The 13,629-nt window shown below is 41.5% G+C and overlaps 1 protein-coding gene across 3 annotated transcripts in view; it reads left to right on the top strand.

Annotated features, from left to right (window-relative positions):
* The first annotated feature begins 10,882 nt into the window (after positions 1–10,882).
* Positions 10,883–13,629, top strand: part of FNIP1 (folliculin interacting protein 1) — a 159,081-nt gene continuing 156,334 nt past the window's right edge. For 2 of the 3 annotated variants that reach the window (XM_025387404.1, XM_025387402.1), the window contains exon 1: positions 10,883–11,159. In XM_025387404.1, the coding sequence (XP_025243189.1) occupies positions 11,068–11,159 (92 nt within the window). In that variant the 5' untranslated portion in view covers positions 10,883–11,067. The remainder of the gene's footprint in view (positions 11,160–13,629) is intronic. The other variant, XM_025387405.1, reaches the window with a different exon arrangement.

The following is a 13,629-nucleotide window of genomic DNA, read 5'->3' as shown; positions in this document are numbered from 1 at the left end:
TAATTGGTATTAGAAGACTGTACACTAAAATGGATGGTTTTAGCTATTCATAAAGAGCCTTCATCCCTGAGAGGTCTGAGAAGGAAAAAAAAAAAAAAAAAAAAGACAATGCCAGGGTACAATGTAACTTCCTTTGATTGTTTTTTTTCCTTCAAAGTTTATCGCTAGTACGATTAAAAGTAGTAAATCTTTCTCTAAAGCAATGTAGAGAAAAACAAAAACAAAAAACAAAACAAAAAAGTAGTGAAGTTATTGAAGTACTAAAAATGAAAATGCTTATATTACAAGCTATTTTTAACAGAACTTAATTGAAACCACATGAGTGAGAGACCTAATTTCAGGTCTGACTGAAAGAAACTCTATACTCAAGGTTTGCTGAAGTAGGGAATGTATAATATGTATAATCAGTCCTACACTATTTAATACATTACCTTATCCCAACAAAAACCTTCTTTAGCTAATACTATTGGTAGGATTTTTAAAAATTTGGTAATATAACTTACAGTATCTCAACAATTCCCTTCTTAAAAAGCAATAATCCTGTACAGTGAACAGAGTCCAGTTGTATAACTTGGAGAGATTTTAACTTGATTAGTCCTTGATGCTAAAGGGCTTTACTAATATTATACATTCATAAGAGTCAAATTTTCAAAACTTCAGGATTAAGAAAGATTGTAACATCTATGAGTTATTTTGCAGTTAAATAATCTGTATAGTATTCATTTTTAACAAGGCATTCCTATGAAGATACTCTTATAATGATTTGACAAGGCTTTAAGCCACTAACAAAGCTATTTGTGATTTTGTGATTTCACTTGAAGATGAAATATGGAAAAGTTGTGAAGAAACATAGATGAAAATGTTAACGATGGAGGCTAGCATAAAATTTAGACCTGTGTTCTAAATTAATATTCAACTAAGTCAGCAACTCTTGTGGTAGTTTTAAAAGAAGAAATGTGATAAGCAGCGGGGAAGTAAGGAATGAAATAGAAGCCCTCTTCTCTGCCTTCAAGCAGTTTATATTTCAAGTAGGATGAGAGAGAATGAGAATGAATTATTTTCTAGTTTCTAATCAGGTGGTAGGTTCCTGTGAGAAAGAATAATACTTGATTCATGGATTGGGCCTTGTGGGGTTGGAAGAAATAAACATTTGATAGTTTCACATTGCTGATGAAGAAAATATAGGTAGCTCTGAGAGGTAAATGTTTGGCCAGGGATATGTAATTTAGGAAGTGATAGAGTCAAGATATGGGGCAGGAGTATTTGAGTATAATATTTTTTTTCTTCTCCCCAGAAAAGGCACATTCAATATTTTTGTTTTATAGACTAGAGCACAAGGAAAGGTCGGAGGGAGGAAGGAATTGGAATTGGCATTGGCATTCAAGGCTTAGGAGTGGAGGATATAACAACTTCAATTATGATTAAGAGCAAGGGAAAGGCTGGGTGCGGTGGCTCACACCTGTAATCCCAGCACTTTGGGAGGCCGAGGTGGGTGGATCACGAGGTCAGGAGATCGAGACCATCCTGGCTAACATGGTGAAACCCCGTCTCTACTAAAAATACAGAAAATTAGTTGGGCGTGGTGGTGGGCGCCTATAGTCCCAGCTACTCAGGAGGCTGAGGCAGGAGAACCCAGGAGGCAGAGCTGGCAGTGAGCCAAGACTGCTCCACTGCACTCCAGCCTGGGTGACAGAGTGAGACTCTGTCTCAGAAAAAAAAAATGGAAAGCAGAAGAAGCCTGCTGGCTGGTCACATGAGAAATCCAAAGAAGAATCCTATTGGCAAGTCCTTAGAAAAGGTTGTGTGCTTAATCTTATATCTGTTCCAGGCCTCAGAGGTCTTTCAGTGAATCTCCTTGGAAGAATATGAAAAAAGAATATGGGGTGAGGGGTTCATGGTTCATAGTTTTCATCTATTTTCAATGTAGGCTGCAATCTAAAAAAGGTTAATGAAACAACCCTTTTACTTCAGCATGTAACTAAACTTTATTTTTGAGCATTTAAAATTGTATCTTAAAATTTTATCTCATTAAAAACAAATCTCAGGTCATAAGTACCCCAAAAGTTCAGTTAAAAGTGTGTGAAAGAGCCAGGTACAGTGACTCATGCCTATAATCCCAGCACTTTGGGAGGCTGAAACAAGCAGATCACTTGAGCCCAGGAGTTTGAGACCAGGCTGGGCAATGTAGGGAGACTCCATCTCTACAAGAAAAGTACAAACATTAGCTGGGAATGGTGGTGCTTGCCTGTAGTCTTAGCCACTCAGGAGTCTGAGATGGGAGAATTGCTTGAGCCTGGGAGGCAGGGTTGCAGTGAGCCATGGTCATGTCACTGCACTCCTGCCTGGGTGACAGAGTGAGACCCTATCTCAAAAAAAAAAAAAAAAAGTACATGAAAGTTGATGTCATTTCCATTCTTACATTTTTAACTAGAATGGTATTTTTTCCCACCTCTCTAAGATGTCATTCATCATGGTTTGTTCAGTTATGAATAGCCTTTTATGTTGTATATATAGCATATGTGTTTATGTAAAGGGTGTGATACCCAAAAATTTTCCAGATAAAAGTAATCTTCAACCTCTACTGCTCTACTCTTATTTTCTAACCTGAATTTTAAACTGTTTCATCATCTTACATGTTAAATCCTACCTTGACTCCATATGTTCTTCTAGCTAACCCATCATTCTTCATCCGTTTGCATTCATGTTTCCTAAAGAGCGTGCTTTCTGCGTTCTCACAGACCCCTCACCTTTTACCCTTCGTAAACATACCCAAACACACACAATTTAGCCTTAGCTTTGTTTCTCCACTGACATTGTTCCCCTTAAGGCTCCCAGCAACCTCCTTGATGCTAATATAAGGGGTATTTTTCAGTTCTCATCCTACCTAACTTCTTCCAGCTAATGATGTTATATAGACTAGTACTTTCTTCCTAAAAGCCTCTAGAAAAGAATGACTTCTCTGAAACATTCTGTGAAAGCCTCCAGGCCCTCATCTCATCTCTAGCTCACTCTTCCATTTCTTACAAAGGCTCCTTTTTTTCTGCCCAATCTTTAAGTTTTGGTGTTTCCTGGGGGTCTGTCCTGGGTCTTCTCATGCAACACTTGCACTGGGTGATCTCATATACTCATGGCTTTAGTTACCATGTCTGTGTAGCTGATCCCAAGTTTTTGTCTCTGTTATGGATATTGGTAGTGGACATGTGTCGTGACTTCCCCTGCATCTATCCATTTTCCTTCTAACTTTATCCTAAGTGGATTTTACATTTCTAAGCCATATGGTTTAGGTTGGATTGATCCCACCCATAGTTCCAGGGGTAGGCCTTTCATGGCATAAGCCAATTCACGTTAGCCCTCTCAACTCTGGCACAGTAATTGGTTCGGTGATGGGTCCAAGGCCTAAACTGATCCTATTGGGATTAAATATCAGAGCTTTTTTTCTTGGAATGCTGGGACAGACTTTTCTTTTTTTCTTGGACTTTTGTCTGAAAGGATATATCCTGGAAGCTGCTGGCAGCCAGCTTATGTCCACAGTTGGTGACACTGCCTGGGAATAGAGCCTGCACAGAAAAATTAGAGATGGGAAAAAGAAACTGAATTCTCAATACCATTGGTGCAGTCCTTGGATAAAGCTGTGCCTGAACTGTTCATCTGCACTAGATCCAGTTATGAGAGCTAATCAATTTCATTCTTTGCTTATGCTAGTTTTGTTTGGGTTTTCTATCATGTACAATGTAGAACATACTGACTAATGGACTCAATCAAAATCTAGAGTTTCCCACATCATAGCATTTATCAAAATGTACTATAATTGCCTGTCAATTTTTTATTTTTATTTTTATTTTTTGTGACAGAGCCTTGCTCTTTGTCACCCAGGCTGGAGTGCAGTGGCACGATCTAGGCTCACTGCAAGCTCCGCCTCCTGGGTTCAAGCGATTCTCTTGCCTCAACCTCCTGAGTAGTAGCTCGTACTACTACTTCTACTACTACTTCTACTTCTACTACTACTACTACTACTACTACTACTACTACTACTACTACTAGGTATGCACCATCATGCCAGGCTAATTTTTCTATTTTTAGTACAGACAAGGGTTTTGCCATATTGGCCAGGCACATCTTGAACTCCTGACCTCAAGTGATACACCTGCTTTGACCACCCAAAGTGTTGGGATTACAGGCGTGAGCCACCACACCCAGCCTGTCAATTGTTTTTTCTCCCTAGACTGTAAAGTCCTTGAACACAGAAACTATGTCTTATTCTTTATTGTATTGCTGGATTCTAGCACAGACACATATTAAGCATATTAAATGTTTGAAAAATATTTGTTGTAATAATTTTTGTCATAGTTTTGTGCACTTGAAATATAATTCAAGATGAGGATTTCAAGCCAATTTATATTTGAAGGAAAAGTTTGATTCCCTGAAATAACTTATCACAATCTGTAATAGCTTTTTCATTATTTAGTTTCTTAAGGGCAGGGCCTGTATCCATCTTGTTCCTATTATATTCCTAGCACTTGGAACATAGTAGGTGCTTATTTTCACCATCCCTATTAGGTTGTTTCTGTTGCATACACAATTCTCTAATATCTTCTATCTTAAAAGAAAACCAGTTGTCCCTTTCCATCTCCTCTCTGCTCCCCATCTCAGCAAAAAAGAGGAGTTGTCTGCATTTGCTTTACCACTTCCTTTTTGCCCCCTTTATCTTTTGGAACCTGCTTCAGGCTTTCACTCACATTACTCCATTGAAACTGTTCTTGTCAGGATATCCATATTGACAAATCTAATGAACACTTGAATTTTCAGCACCATTCAACACAGTTGACTCATTTCTCTTTTTAGAGATGTTTTCTTCTCTTGTCTTACTGCTGCTCCTTCTCATTCTTCTATGTTGGGTCTTTCTCTTCCAGACCTGTAAGTGTTATCCTCTTTGGGTCTTAGTTCTGAACCTTCTTCTTTATATACACACTCCCTTCATGTAAAGTCATCCATTCCATTATTGTAAATTCTGTCAGCTGGGCGCTGTTGGGTGAACCCCACCCCCGATATTCAACATGGGTTCTTTTCTATTTCCCTAAGTGTCGGCTGGTCTGAGAAATAAAGGGAAAGAGTACAAAAGAGAGAAATTTTAAAGCTGGGTGTCCAGGGGAGACATCACATGTCAGCAGGTTCCATGATGCTTCCTGAGCCGTAAAACCAGCAAGTTATTAGCGATTTTCAAAAGAGGAGGGAGTGTATGAATAGGGTGTGGGTCACAGAGATCACATGCTTCACAAGGTAATAAAATATCACAAAGCAAATGGAGGCAGGGCGAGATCACAGGATGGGGTGAAATTAAAATTATTAATGAAGTTTCAGGCATGCATTGTCATTAATAACATCTTATCAGGAGACAGGGTTTGAGAGCAGACAACTGGTCTGACCAAAATTTATTAGGTGGGAATTTCCTCATCCTAATAAGCCTGGGAGCACTACGGGAGACCGGGTTATTTCATCCCTTTGTCTTCGACCGTAAAAGACAGCCGTCCCCAAAGCAGCCATTTTAGAGGCCTACCCTCAGGGACGCATTCTCTCTCTCAGGGATGTTCCTTGCTGAGAAAAAGAATTCAGCGATATTTCTCCTATTTGCTTTTGAAAGAAGAGAAATATGGCTCTGTTCTGCACGGCTCACCAGCAGTCAGAGTTTAAAGTTATCTTCCTTGTTCCCTGAACATTGCTGTTATCCTGTTCTTTTATCAAGGTGCCCAGATTTCATATTGTTCAAACACACATGCTCTACAAACAATTTGTGCAGTTAACGCAATCATCACAGGGTCCTGAGGCAACATATATCCACCTCAGTTTACAAAGATGACAGGATTAAGAGATTAAAGATAGGCATAGGAAATCACAAGGGTATTGATTGGGGAAGTGATAAGTGTCCATGAAATCTTCACAATTTATGTTCAGAGATTGCAGTAAAAACAGGTGTAAGAAATTATAAAAGTATTAATTTGGGGAACTAATAAATGTCCATGAAATCTTCAGAATTATGTTCTTCTGCTATGGTTTCAGCCGGTCCCTCTGTTCAGCATCCTGGACTTCCTGCAACAGGGCATGGTGGCTCACGCCTGTAATCCCAGCACTTTGGGAGGCTGAGGCGGGCAGATCACAAGGTCAGGAGATGGAGACCATCCTGGCTAACACAGTGAAACCCCGTCTTTACTAAAAATACAAACAAAACAAAACAAAATTAGCCACGTGTGGTGGCAGGCACCTGTAGTCCCAGCTACTTGTGAGGCTGAGGCAGGAGAATGGCATGAACCTGGGAGTTCTGGGAGGCAGAGCTTGCAGTGAGCTGAGATCATGCCACTGTACTCCAGCCTGGGAGACAGAGTGAGACTCTTTCTCAAACATACATACATGCATATATACATAAATATAAATTCTGTCTAGAAGCTGACACCTCCCAAATTTCTCTCACTAATCCTAGCTTCTTCCCATATATTCTACTCAATATCTCCACGTGGATGTCTAATAGGCAATTCAAACTTAATACATCCAAACTTAACATGTTTGGTTTTCCTCTTAAAATCCATGTGTTCCCTGGTCTTTTAATCAGGAAATAACTTCCACTTAGTTGCTCACAGCAGAAACCTAGGAGTCATATTTTTCTTTTCTTCATTCCTAACAGAAGTGTGTATCTCCAAAATAACTTGCTCGCCACCATCAATTCTCTCCTAAAATACAGGTAGTCACGCATTTCATTTCTCTGGTTCCATTCTTCCTCTTTTAAAATTCCTTCTCCACAGAACAGCCATAGTAGAATCATAAATTGTGTCATGTCCCTCTCCTGTTTCAAACTCCTCTGATAGCTCCCATCACACTCAGTCTAACCTCCTTTCCATAATTTACAAGGTCCTACGTAATCTGGCCCCTCATACCTTTCTAACCATTTCAAACCATCTCCCATTCTCAGAGTATATTTTAGTTCTTCTGACCTCCTTTCTCCTCTTCAAACAGGCCAAAACCATTTCTCTCTTAGAGCCTTTGTACTTTTTCTTCTGTTTGCCAGAATATTCTTCACCACCTTCTTCCTATGGCTGGTTCCTTTTCATTCTTCACATCTTCGCTAAAATCACACATCTTTGGATAGGCCTTCCCTGACCACCCTATCTAAATTTGGTCTCCATCAGTTGCTTGCTATCCATGCTTTCTTTCATGGCTCCTAGCACAACTTGCAAACATCTTGTTTATTTTGTCTCTTCCCACAAAAAACAAAATTTCTAAGAATAAGGACTCTCTTGTTCAATACCATATTCCCGGTGCCTAGAGTAGAGTCTGAGATGTTGGAGGGACTCAAGAAATGTTTGTTGAATAAATCACTGTTTATGTTTTCTGGTGCTTCAGAATGCTGCCATTTCCTTATTATATAGCAATAAATGGTCAGCTGGTTTAAGAGTTTTTAAAAGCGGGGTATCTTGAGCCTATCTATCTAAATGTTTTTCAGGCAGGTCTACTTCATCATCTTGATTTTGAATGTCTTGTTCTGAGATGTTATCAATGAAATTATAATTTGTTTCATGATAATTCAGCATAATTGAGACTATTCTTATTAACATGGTGGTTGACGAAGATTTTAGTTTTATTGCCACCTTTTCCTATATGTAGTAACCAGCAAATGCCTATCGTAAAGAATGCCTGTCTTTTATGCTATCAGGAGGGGAATATTTGAAGCAGGTGGACAGAAATCCATAGACTGTTGGAGTTTTGAGGAGACTGAATCTTCTACCCTTGAATGAGAGTGTAGGCTTTATGTCTAATCTTTGTAACCCAGTAGTTCCACATTGATATAACATAGCATGAATGAGTAGATAATTATTTTCTTTCTCACATTTCCTCTTTGCTGACTTGTTAAACTTACAAAGGCTGCCTGTAAGACACCTCAGCTTCTCTGTGATAGGACGTAGTACTAAGTAAAAGGAAAAATAAAAGATAATATTCACTGATACTAAAATTGAAATATTTAAAATTTAATCTGAATAATTATGTATAGTTGTGTCCTCTTTTATTACAAACTTGTATCATTTCAGCACTCTCTGATTCTGTGACTTTAGTATTACACTGCAATGTAGGAGAAATGTGATGAATGATTGGAAATAAATCTAATTTTTTTCTGTACCTTTCAAGTATAAGACTAAATAAGACTATAGAAATAAAACCATTACATGGTTAGATAATACTGAAAGTGTCTCTTATGCAAGGAGTTATATTCTTTTCCCTTACTATTAATATCTATAATTACCCATGAAGCAATTTTTTCCCACAATGAAAGCACACAAGGTTATTGTATTTGCAAAGGTCCTTCTGAGGGGACCTGGAACTACTCTTTTCTGTGTCAGTCATGGACAGCCATTAGTCCTTAGTGTCTTTGGTCCTTTATAGACAGACTTGAGCCTGTTTCCACTTGTACTCATTTAGTTTAGTGTAAAAACAAAACTTCCCCAAATGATTGCACCATTAATTGACAGATAGGATCTACGCTTCTGTTTATTTTTTTAAAACTGCATTGACTTTTTTTTTTAATACAAAAATTTCATTCTACATTCAAATGTTTTGTGAGAAAAATATACACAGCTTATTTTACTCTATTAGAAATCTTTCAGCATTTGATGCCAGAGGATTACCTGAAATGTCTAGATGAAATAGTACTGCTGTTTTGATCCTGTATTGCCCAGTAGCTTCTGGACCTTGGGTAATATACAGAGAAACTGAATTATTTTCAACCTAAGCACCTCAAATGTTACCTCCTCAGACTCTGCTGACACCCTCATTTCATTGCTTAGTTCTTACCAACTTCACAACAGTAGTCACTATCTGAAATAACTTTAAATACTGTCTCCTCACCTAGAAATCTAGCTCTTTTTTACTTTAGATCCCCACTGCCTAGAACGTAAATTATTGTGGAATGAATATGTCAGTATCTTAGTCATAAATAAATAGTGCTTTAAAAAAGTCTTGGAACATTGAAACTCAGTATTTTGGTTGCTGACAAATTCTCAAAGAGATATAAATTCTGCCTATTACATTTTCTTTTCTAAATATCTTCAGACCCTTATTTAGAGCATAAACTCTAGCTGCAAATCAGTGGGAGTTGGTAGCCACTTAAAATAAAATTTGATTTGTATACCTAATTAAATGAATTCTCAAAAAATATTTTTTTGTTTTTTGAGATAGGGTCCCCCTCTGTTGCCCAGGCTGAAGTGCAAGTGGCACTCACTGCAGCGTTGACTTCCCACACTCAAGATACCCTCCTACCTCAGCCACCCGAGTAGCTGGTACCACAGGTGTGTGCCGTGACCACACCTGTCTAATTTTTGTTTGGTATTTTTTTTGAGACAGTGTTTCACTCTTATTGCCCAGGTTGGAGTGCAATGGCACGATCTTGGCTCACTGCAACCTCCGCCTACTGGGTTCAAGCAATTCTCCTGCCCCAGCCTCCCAAGTAGTTGGGATTACAGGCATGCGCCACCATACTGGCTAATTTTTTGGAGACGGGGTTTCACCATGTTGGTCAGGCTGGTTGGGAACTCCTGACCTCAGGTGATCCACTCGCCATGGCCTCCCAAAGTGCTGGGATTACAGGCGTGAGCCACAGCGCCCGGCCACACCTGGCTAATTAAAAAATTTTTTTTGTAGAGATAGGGTCTTACTGTTGACCAAGGTGGTCTGGAACTACTGAGCTCAAGCGATCTGCCTGCCTCTGCCTTGCAGTATTGGGATTACAGACGTGAGCTACCACGCCTGCCCAAAGTATTTTTATCCAGCCTTCCAACCATATACAAGTTATTTCCTAAATTTCTCTGAGGATTGCATCCCATTGTACAAGCTTCGTTATCCTGGAGGGGGAGTGAGTGAATGGATGGGGGTGCTGAAAATTTATAAGATTAGTTTGCTCCAAACTCTGGTATATTTTGGTTCCATGGGTTAAATAAGACTGTGAGGTCACATGTGAGCAACGTTTTTCTTTTTTTAGAAAGCGTTTCTTCCCTGTAACTTGGTTAAAATTCCACAGTTCCTCCCTTCTTCACACCTAACCATTAAGATAGATTAAAAATCTAAATAATTAGCGTAAAAGTTTAGATATCTGTACACATGTCTTTAGGCTTCCTGACTTCGTTGGTTTCACCTGATTTTGTTGGTTACCAAGGAAACAGCCTAACTCCTGAGCCTCCAATCGCTAGCTCTTCCACGAGACTAATTACGGATGTCAGGGTTTGAGGCACTAGTACAAACTCTGCCCGCAGTCCCTGCCCGAGGTCGTCTTTGCGGGGAGCCATGGCTGTGGCAGGGGTCCCGGCAGGTTCCTCCACCAGTCCCTGTGAGCCAGCCCACGCGCTGTCCAGATCCCAGACCTCTAGCGGGCCGGAGCGGCCTTCTAAGGGCGGGCCTGGGGTCCTGGGCTCAAAGTCCAGCCTTGGCCGAGGCCCAACGGGTACGCTCGTGCGCCTTCCGTGCTCCAGGGGCCGCCAGACTCTCCCCGGCGCGGAATGGAGGTGTGAAGCCGCAGAAGCTAAGGAGGGGCTGACAAGGGAGAATAGGTTGCCCATGGTTCCCTACGCAACTCTGTGGGTGCGGGGAGTCGAAGGCTTCTGCACTCCAAGGCTCCTGGCATCGTCCCCGCGCCACCCTGGCGCAGCCTCTGATGGTAGCCGACAGCCTCACGGAGGAGGATCGAGACTGAGCCTGCTCCCCCTACACATCCCTATCCACCTTCCAGTCTTGTCCTCTCGGCACACGCCCCGCCCCGTGAGCTGCCACGTGACGGGAAACGCCAGTGAGCCTAATGGAGGTAGCTCCACCCCACGCCCCCGCCTTGCCCCTGCTCCGCGCGCCGCCACGTGATGCGGCCCACCTCCAGCCAATGAGCGCCGGCCTTGCCTCGCGCCCCGCCCCGCGCGCCGTGGCCGTTTGAAGTGACTAATTTCTGTCATATGACTGAGGCGCCCATGGGGGTGGCGGGGCGGCTCTAGGAGCAGGGGCCTACCAAGCGCCCAGCGGAGCGACCCCTGCCTGGCCGTGGGGAGCATGGCCCCTACGCTGTTCCAGAAGCTCTTCAGCAAGAGGACCGGGCTGGGCGCGCCCGGCCGCGACGCCCGGGATCCAGATTGCGGGTTCAGGTAGGGCGCTGTGGGCGGGGGTCGCGGAGCTGATGGCCTTGTGGACTCCGGGCTCCAGGGGTGTTGGGGCCTTCGGTTTTCCGACCCAAGCGGAAGCGCCGCGCCGAGACCAGCATCTGGTTCTCTGTGGGGTGGAGCCGGCTGCTGGCTCGCGCTGAAGGGTTGGAGCGAGGTCCTACCTCTTCTCTTACCCCACCCGCCTCGCCGTTGCCCCTTCCCCCTTCTCCCGTCGGTTTGTTTACTACCTGACCCCAGCCACGCGCGACTCTGCTCCTCCGGATCTAGCACCGCGGCCGGAGACTTCGGGTCCACACGCCTTCCTGGCACCGAGTAGAGTTGGGCGCGGGCTGGATTGGACCTCAGCCGCCGTACTCCGGGCCGCGAAGTTCTCCCCTCCTCCCCGTGACCAGTTGTCCTCCGGGCGCTGCGTTCCAGCTCCGTTGGCGTTGTGGAGAAAGCGGCACGTTTGGCCAAGCTTCTGAGTTGAGAGAAGGCTGGAGGAGCAAGTAGGCAAGGTGCCGTTCTTTCAGGTTTCTTGGACGCTGAAATTGGAGGTGTGCGGTAACCGGACCGAGCGACCTTAATGTTATCGAAGGAGAAATGTGAAACTTGAGTTTAGAGTTACTACTGAAGCAAGACAACATTAAATGAAATCTGGCCTTGGAATTGGCCGTAGATTCTTCCTCTTTAGAACTGTTACTGAAAAGGAGTCTTAAAAATTGAAAATGTTAGCAGAGCATTTTGTGGTGTTACAGGCTTTGTTGATTTTTCGTTGTAGTACCTGTTGCTGGCAGAGTAGCTTTTCAGAATTGTAAGATTTGATATAAACCTGAATTCAAGGTGAAATTTAGTCGTTAAACTGCACCTGAGGAGATTATGTCCAAACAGCCTTTGTAAGTATTGCAGTGTGGAAACTTGCAAATATAACTAGGCTAAATGTCAAATACCACACAAACTTGGTAGGATAGCAAAGAGCCCAGTTGTACAACAGTAGTAGAAACAACAAAAAAAGAGAGAATCTCAAATTTTGGAACAGGCAAAGTTGAAATGATTGTGCCACACTGGTTTAAGAAATTTTGCTATTCTTAAAATTATTCACTCTCTCTTGCTAATGCAGATCTCATCAGGAAACATTCAGTAAATGCATATGGAATTGAAGACATTTTTCTACGTATCTCTCTTTTCCCCTGAAAAATAAATGTGTCATGCTCATCTGTCTCTCTCTAAACATTTCTTTAGTGTTTTTCCTTTGAAAAATGAAAGTGCAGCTTAGATAATACTACATTGAGCCATCTACTAACTCAAGCGACAGTAGGAAACAGGTTTCGATAGGATATTTCAAAGGTGGCATTTGAATAGACAACTGCTTTCTATTTCTGGGCAAAGATTGACTTTGGGTACCTAGGTTTACAAGGGTCTCAAGTAGCTCTTATGAAAAAACATTTTCACGTCTGTTTTTCAAAAATGTAAAGTCTACTATATAGTTGCGTAATACTATTTTACAGTTACCAAAGAACTTTCTCATCAGTTATCTTATTTGATGTTTCACAACAATCTTACGAGATAGAGCAAGTAGCAGTGCAGATAAGTATATATTTCTGCCAGTGGAAGTAAGAATTATCTGTAAGCCCAATAACTGCAGTACATTATAGAATTGCTCACTTTAAAAATAAAACGTGTGATTGTGAGCAATGAAAACTGATGAAACAGAATAGGCATATCTGAAGGAAAAAAAACCATTCTGGTTAATGTCACATAGCTAATAACTTACAGATCTAATCAACCCAGGGTTTTTAAAAAACTATTTCATTGAGCTATAATTTATACACAATAAAGTATAATACATTTTAAGCATACATTGTATACGGTTGTATACCCACCACCCCTATGAAGTTTTAGAACACTTCCATTACCCAAAAAGTTCCCTCATGCTCTGTTGCAGCCTAACCCCTCCTCACCCAGGGCAGTCACTGATACTTTCTGTCATAATCTTGTGTCTGGCTTGTTTGTTGCTTTTATTAGTTCCCTCTTTTTTTTTTTTTTTCTTTTTTTGAGACAGGGTCTCTGTCAACAGGCTGGAGTGTGGTGGCGCGACCTCGCCTGAAGCACCATCAACCTCCTGGGCTCAAGGGATCCTCTCACCTTGGCCTCCCAGAGTTCTGGCCTTACAGGGATGAGCTACCACACCCAGCTAGTTAATTCAATTTTATCACTGAATGGTATTCCATTGTATGGCTATACCATGATTTGTTTATTCACTCACTAGTTGGAGGACATTTGGTTTGTTTTTTTTTCCCAGATTTGGGCTATTATAAATAATGCTGCTGTTAATGTTTGTGTATAAGTCTTTATGTGGACATATATTTTCATTTCTCTTGGGTAGATACCTAGGAGTAAAGTTGCAGAGTCATATACTAAGTGTTGTGTTTAACATAAAAAATTGTCAAACTTTTCCAAAATAGTTTTACCA

Source organism: Theropithecus gelada, chromosome 6 (assembly GCF_003255815.1).
Source record: "Theropithecus gelada isolate Dixy chromosome 6, Tgel_1.0, whole genome shotgun sequence".
In the NCBI taxonomy this organism is placed as follows: Eukaryota; Metazoa; Chordata; class Mammalia; order Primates; family Cercopithecidae; genus Theropithecus; species Theropithecus gelada.
The sequence above is the reverse complement of the archived record's forward strand: the minus strand, read 5'-3'. Positions and strand labels throughout refer to the sequence as shown.